Genomic DNA, 7965 nt, shown 5'->3' on the forward strand with positions numbered 1-7965 from the left:
ATTCTACTCTCTTCTTCCAACATAGTTACTTCTCTCTCTCTACTCAATTACTTGTATCATGAAACAAATACACCGTTATTCCTTCCATCTTAAAATAAAGATATCAAAAGAAAGTTATCTTTACCCTATTTCCACTTGACCAAATCACCCATTTCTTTGATCATTTTTGTATCAAAACTCCTGAAAAAAATTGTCTATATTTGACTTTTTTTTTTCTCTTGCCAATAACTTAAATAACACAGCAATTAGGGTTTTATTCCCCTCACCTCCAAAGAAAGTTATCTAGCCAAGGACACTCGTGACCTTAACATTGCCACATGTACTGTACAATTCACAGTCCTCATCTTAACCTGTCAGGAGCACTTATCACAGCTGCCACTCATTCCTTTGTATGCTTTCTTACCTTCCGGAACACCACATTCTCTCCATTCCTCTTTCCTCAACAGCCCTTCTCAGTTTCCTTTAGAAAAAGGCAGCAAAAAACAAAAACAAAAACAAAACACACACACACACAAAACAAACCCTTCATCTTATCCCTGATCTCTTAATGTTGGAATATACCAGGCTCAACTATTGGTCTTTCTATCTTCTCTATTTGTACCCACTACCTTGGTAATCTCTTCCTAGGCTCATGTTGACAACTCCTAAATGTATAATTTCCACCAATATATGTCTCCCAAAATCTAGATTCCATATTCTACTTGAGATGTTTAAAGACATCTCAGGTTTAATATGTCCATATGGAACTCCATACCTTTGCCCAAAACTTACCATATCAACAGCCTTCCCATTCATTTGATAGCAAGTTTATCCTTTAAGTTGCTCAGGCCAGAGTCTTTAGTCATCCTTGACTCTTTTCTTTCTCTCTCATTCAACATTCATCTGTCAGAAAATTCTGTTGGCTCTACTTTCAATATATATCCAGAATCAGACTATGTCTCATTACCTTCGTTGCCACCACACTAATCTGAACAAATATCATTTCTCACCTGGGTTGCTGCAATAGCATCTAATAGGCCTTCCTATTTCTACCTTTCTTCTATGTTAGCAAGAGATCCCTTTAGAACCAAATCAGACCATGTCACTCCTCTCCTCAAAATCCTGCAATTGATCCCCTCTCACAGACAGTAAAAATCTAGGTACTACATTATTTGACTTCTGTTATATCTTTGTCATATCCTAATATTTCTAGCGCTGTACTTTTGCTCCAGCCACACTGTTTAAATAATAAATATTTGTTAAACAAATCAATCCTAGTCTCCAAGGGGCTCATACGCTACTGGGAGAAACAGAGAGAGATTAATGATTTCAAACAGAAGATGGTGATTAAAGCCCTCCTCTATCTCCCATCATAAATTCTGGCAGGTGAGTGTCGAAGGTTGAGAAATTTACCAGGGATGGGAAGGATGTTGGAGAACACAGGTAGGAAGCAAAGACATTTCAGGCAGGACAAACATGGCACATGCAAAGATCTGGAAAAATAAATCAGCAGAACATTTAGAGAATTACAAGTAAAGCATAAATTAAAGAATAACATTTGAGATTAGGGGATCTGGACGTGGGAGGTAAAGAGAAAGACAGTTTACACTTTAGATAGGAGTCAGATCATGAAAGACTTTCCATTTGTTTGTTTCTTCCATTACAGCTTTGAAGCTGTTCTCAGAGCAATTTATTAATCATATCTTTTTGATGCACCCTCTCAACAGGGCTAAAGCAATACTTGGAAAGGACTCTGATTTCCCTGAGTTAAGACACAAAAGAAAAACCTAGAGTCACATTTAACTTGACAAGGTAAAAGAGTGGGTGTGCTACTATATCAAATTTAATTTGTACAAAATCATCATCTCTGGTAACATTATTTTTCCTGATCTACTGCGTTTAGACTACTTTAGTAAGGCTTGATCTCCCTGTCTACCTAAACACTGATTCACTTACAGCAAGCTTCAGGGTAACATTGGTCTTATTAATACCCAGCAAATCCAAAAGGTGTTAGTTGCACATGATTTTGTATAAAAGGTGAACGTAGACAACTCAGTCTACAGCTTTCACCAGACTCGGAAGCCAACCAAAGGTGAGTCTTGGCATCTATAGTTATCAAGTGGTGATGGTTACTTTTAAAATTATAGATTTTCCAGGATCTGGAGAATAAATCTAGACCTTTCAACTACACAACTGCTGTTGTGTAGACAATTTGTGCTGGCCAACCTGAGTTCTTAAATACGGTTAATACACTGTAGTCACTCTTAGCAAGCAATTGAATTTTACATAGACCAATTCACCTGGCCTCTTAAATAGTCTTATTTTATTTTATTATTTTTTTTTTAAATTTATTTCTAGGAGAGAGAGAGAGAGACAGCGTGAGCAGGGGAGGGTCAGAGAGAGAGGGAATCACAGACTGTGAAACAGGCTCCAGGCTCTGAGCTGGCAGTCAGCACAGAGCCCGACGCGGGGCTCGAACCCACGAACCGCGAGATCATGACCCAAGCGAAATTCAGACGCTTAACTGACTAAGCCACTCAGGCGCCCCAAAATAGTCTTATTTTAAACAAAGGTAAGCAAAAGCAAATGATAATATTTATGAGATGCTAAAAATGATGAATTTTATAATATAGAATTTCCTTGTACATTTTACACAAAAATAGTCTTTAAAATGGTAATGAATGGACAAATATGATGATCACAATTACCATACTCAGAATAATGACTTAAATACTCTAATCTTTAAATTACTGCTACTTAAATCATTATATTGGAGTTTTGACCTGTAATAATGGGTTTACTTTGACCAAGAAATAAAAAATGGAGAATAAGAAGAAATGTTTGTTCAAGAAACAAAGAAGGAAATAAAAAGGAAGGAAAAAATTACTGCAACAAAATGTGACTGGGGGACGGGGGGCGCCTGGGTGGCTCAGTCGGTTAAGCGTCCGACTTTGGCTCAGGTCATGATCTCACAGTTCGTGGGTTCCAGCCCCACATCAGGCTCTGTGCTGACAGCTAGCTTAGAGCCTGGAGCCTGTTTCAGATCCTGTGTCTCCTTCTCTTTCTGACCCTTCCCTGCTCATGCTGTCTCTGTCTCTGTCTCTCTGTCTCTCTCTCTCAGAAATAAATAAAACATTAAAAAATTTTTTTTTGAAATGTGACTGGGGAGGATGGGAAGATCAATTCTTTTTGGTTTGGTCAATTTACATAATGATTATAATTATTTGGGTTTTTTTTGTTTGTTTCTGATAGCCTTAATTGTTTGCTTACAGCCCAGGATGAAGTCAATCCAGTTTTGCTTCCTTTTCTGCTGCTGGAGAGCAATCTGCTGCAAGAGCTGTGAGCTGACAAACATCACCATCACAGTGGAGAAAGAGGAATGTCGCTTCTGCGTAAGCATCAATGCGACTTGGTGTGCTGGCTACTGCTACACCCGGGTAGGAACTTTGTTTTGCTGGAAGTGAGGGTGATAAGGGTCTGTACAAGGATGGCTTGATTAATTCTCACTTTATGAATATTTTAACTTTCCCAGTAACAGCAATGAGTCCCTTAGCCAATACTGTCTGTTATGATTGGAGTTAATTGCCATGATATCAGTTAGATGTTAGGGCTTGGATTTGAATAGGGTAAATCTAGGGAAGCCTCAGATTTGATCTGATCAACTTGAAAATATGCCAATTCTTCATTTCCAAAAAAAAAAAAAAAAAAAAGAAGTGCTATGGTAGATTTTACATATAGTAAGCAAGTAAACATACATATATTTAATAATAAAACATCTAAAATATTCCCCCAAAGTAATTTTTTTGAAATTGAAGCCATATCTTTGCAACAAAGTATCAAAATGTTTCTAAGCCACATAAAAAACATAAATAGCTATATTTTTAAATGTTATTTATTTATTTGAGAGAGATACAGCATGAGTGGGGAAGGGACAGAGAGAGAGGGAGAAGGAATCCCAAGCAGGCTCAGCACTGCCAGCATGGAGAATGACACAGGGCTTGAACTCATGAACAGTGAGATCATGACCTGATCAAGAACTGACTGAGCCACCCAGGAGCCCCACAAACAGCCATATTATAAAAGCTGTCTTATTGATCCATCTTATTACAAATGGCAACAAGTAGCCTGAGAACACAGTTAAAATTCACAGACTATTAGAACCAAAATGAAACAGCAATCCTACTCACTGCTTCATGCCTTTAACAAAAACAAAGCACAGAAGCATGAAACCACTAGTTTGTATTCACTCAGCTTCTTTGCATTAACCTAAGTAAAGAGTTTCTACCTTGTTTGCTTTCTTCTCCTATAGTATCTGGTTATCTATGCAAAATTTCATTCTATAAACTCAAACTGAAAATAGCTTTTTAATGAAATATATTTTATTGGGTGGTAAATGACTTTGATCAACAGACCTGATAGCATGATACTGAAACAAATTATACAGCACTGCAAATTTATTATCATGATGCAAATAATTTTTCTAAAAACTGCTGGAACAAACCTATTGTGTCTGGATTAAAATGCAGGAACGCCTGGGTGGTTCAGTCAGCTAAGCATTTGACTCATGATCTTGGCTCAGGTCATGATCTCACTGGGGTCGAGCCCTGCCTTGGGCTGGACTCTGCTCTGACAGTGCAAAACTGGCTTGGGATTCTCTCTCTACCTCTCTCTACCCCCCACCCCCTCATAGTCTCTCACAGTCTGTCTGTCTGTCTCTCTCTCTCAAATTAATAAAAAAAACTTTAAAAAATATTTTCATATGCAAACCATGTATGCTTTGAAACTGAGAGCCCTGCAAAATACACAACATTTAAGGGGGAGAAATGTCTATGATACAGTGAAATTTTTAAAATTTTCCATAGTCTTCATAATCATGTTAAGCTAAGCATTAACATTTCCTATTATGTTTTTTTTGGCTTTTTATAAACACCCAGGGACAATGTATTTGGAAACATTTTCTGAGAAACTAAACTTCAGTGTTTTAATTAAGGTTCAAGTTGTCATTAATATACCCTTTGACTAAGTATAAAAAACCAACTTAACATTTCTGTCATACTTCCCTTTTCATCATTTTTCCTATATTGAAATTTAAAATTTCTCCACAGTTTGAGAAATATTTAAGAATTGATATTGACATAAGGAGTAGGAAAAGGAATGGCTTATATTTTCTGTAAGATTTCCAGAGCCAGGAAATACGACATTTATAAGATCATATTTCCTTGGTTAGGAATTCCTTAAGTGAGCTTTAATGGGTAAATGTTAGAATAAGCAATATTAAACTCCTGTCTCATTTGGATTGTGCTACATAGAAACTTCAAGAATATTTTAACCTAACTCTCTCCTTTCTAAACTCCTCAGGATCTAGTGTACAAGGACCCAGCCAGGCCTAACATCCAGAAAACATGTACCTTCAAAGAGCTGGTGTATGAGACAGTGAAAGTGCCTGGCTGTGCTCATAAGGCAGATTCCCTATATACATACCCAGTAGCCACTGAATGTCACTGTGGCAGGTGTGATAGTGACAGTACTGACTGCACCGTACGAGGCCTGGGGCCCAGCTACTGCTCCTTCAGTGAAATGAAAGAATAAAGAACAATGGACATATCAGATGACCTACCCTTGTCCTGAAGGACCAAGATATTCAAGAAGTCTGTGTGTGTCCATATGCCCAGGCTACAAACCACTGTGGACCAGGGGATCATTAGACCCCAGATCCAGGAAGATCTGTTCTCCAGGCAGAAGAGATCCAGGAATTAAGAATTCTGGGGCCAGGAGCCTGTTGCCACTCAATCCTGTATACCTGGTTTCACAAATTTTATTCAGTCTTAGTTAACTTATAGACATGTGGGTGCTTTCCTATCTAATAAGCCTATAAATACTCTCAAGCAACCCCTTTCTCTAAGAAGAAATAAGGGAAATAAGATGGGAATGGGTCAGAGTATTAAAGGCGGTCTTCTAGACATTTAAGCCCTCAAAAGCAGGGCCAGCATCTTCATGATTATAGTCTCAGTGCCTGGAACCATGTGTGAAATTTAGTAAGAAACTCAGTAATGGCTTCCTTAAGGAAAGTAAGATCAGAAAAGTAGGGATGGAAAGCATTAAAAGAGCATGTCTAAAAAAAAAAAATAAAAAAAAAAAAAAAAAAAGAGCATGTCTGACTCTGGCTGATGAGACCGCCCTCAACAATGCCAATCAGTAAATTAGCATATGAGAAAATTAGCCCATATCTAATTCATCATTTAAACAAATTGAACAAATACTATCTGGCTCCTGCAAAACTCCCTTTAAGAAGTAGGAAAAAAACAAAAGCAAAAACAAAACACTACATTGCCCTGCTCTCCAGGCTACAATCCACTCCTTTGAAGAGAGGTGGATTTGAAAGTAGATTTGAAAGCAATTTTGTCAATTTAGTAAGTATATTTATCCTATCTACAAACACATTTGTATAAAAAATAGCTTTTCTATAAAGAGTTATCTAGGAGGAAAAAGAAAAACTACCTGTTTTCTAGAATCCTCCGTATATCAATCTTTTCTTTTGTCTATTCATGTTCTCCCATATCTGTTTCTTTCAAGAGGATGAATATTAAAGCTATTTCAGGAGTTGATTTCTTTTCAGGGTGTTACCTCTCTTACTCATGTACTTATTTCATACTTATACTGTTTAATTTATTTAAATCTTACTTTTTTAATAAAGATGCTAACCACAGAGTCTTAGATTTAGATTTTTTCATCTATAAGCAAATGACTAAAATATGTGTTATGTTTATAATATTAGTAGAAAAAATATTTAAAATAATTCCTAGTTCTTCTGGGATATTTACTTGTCCTCACTTTTGGAAACATTAAAATTAATTTTGTTGGATTTCTAGAACTGTTTACTTAAATTTCCTGTCATTTTTTTGAACTCAGTTTCTGATGGAGTGGGGCTTGGGCAGGAGACAAAGAGAGAATCACAGAGTGGGTGGGCACATTGGAGATTTTCTAGTTCATTTCTTCAATTTTTAAAATGGAAAAATTGAAGTCTAAAGATATTAATTCACCCACCCAAGATCACAAAGACAGTTCATGGCAGAACCAGGATTAGAACTCTGGCCTCCTAGGAGCACCTGGGTAGCTCTATTTGTTGAACATCCAATTCCTGATTTTGGTTCAGGTCATGATCTCAGCTCAGGATCATGGAATCATGTTCCACATCTGACTTACACTTAGCATGGAGCCTGCTTGAGATTCTCTTTCTCTCTCCCCACAACCCCTCCCCTGCTTGTACATTCATGCACTAACACAAAAATTAAAAAAAAAAACAACAAAAAAACAAAAAACAGAAAAGAAGCCTTGGCCTCCTAGTTCTTAGCCAGTTCTCCTATGACTACTTCACCATATTAAGAAGTCATTTTGGCAAAGATTGAAGCAAAATTGTATGTATCGATAATCGAATTATGCCCATCCAAATCTGGTACTGATTGGGGCTTACTTATATTCTCTACAATATTTTGACATACTGATATTAGGACTTATTAAACAAAGTTGAGTAAGAGCTTTATTTTATAACAATGTTTTCCTCCTCATTATACTTTTAGAAATCAAAACAATCGACTTCCTGTTGGAGACAGTACAGGGCAATGGATCCAGAGTTCACTTGTCTTAATCACCTCGTCCAGATATAACATCTTAAACAAGCCACTTATGTTCTCTGGATTTCTTTTTACTCAGGTGTAAAATGAGGATAATAATATTTACCTCAGAGGGTTGTATGGATGATTAAATGGGAAAACACATGCAAAGGGCTTAGAACAGTGCCTGGCACACAGCAATTCCTCAATAAATACTAGTTGTTATGCTTTAGAAGAGACGATGTGTCAAGATGGTAAGTCAGACCTAAGTAAAGCAACATAGTTTAGGTTCTTTCTAATAATATTAGGCAAGCTATTTAACTACTCCAGGCATCACTTTCCTCACTTTTAAAATGGAGTACAAGTGGTAACTATC

At 36.9% G+C, this 7965-nt stretch overlaps 1 protein-coding gene across 1 annotated transcript; it reads left to right on the top strand.

Moving 5' to 3' along the window:
- Nucleotides 1-3257: 3257 nt before the first annotated feature.
- On the top strand, nt 3258-5568 carry FSHB (follicle stimulating hormone subunit beta). Its single transcript, XM_039221152.1, has 2 exons — nt 3258-3416; nt 5338-5568. The coding sequence occupies exons 1-2, from the start codon at nt 3258-3260 to the stop codon at nt 5566-5568; spliced, it is 390 nt and encodes a 129-aa protein (XP_039077083.1).
- The last annotated feature ends 2397 nt before the right edge of the window (nt 5569-7965 follow it).

This window comes from Hyaena hyaena, unplaced genomic scaffold (genome assembly GCF_003009895.1).
Source record: "Hyaena hyaena isolate Hyena2069 unplaced genomic scaffold, ASM300989v1 scaffold_953, whole genome shotgun sequence".
NCBI classification, from domain to species: Eukaryota; Metazoa; Chordata; class Mammalia; order Carnivora; family Hyaenidae; genus Hyaena; species Hyaena hyaena.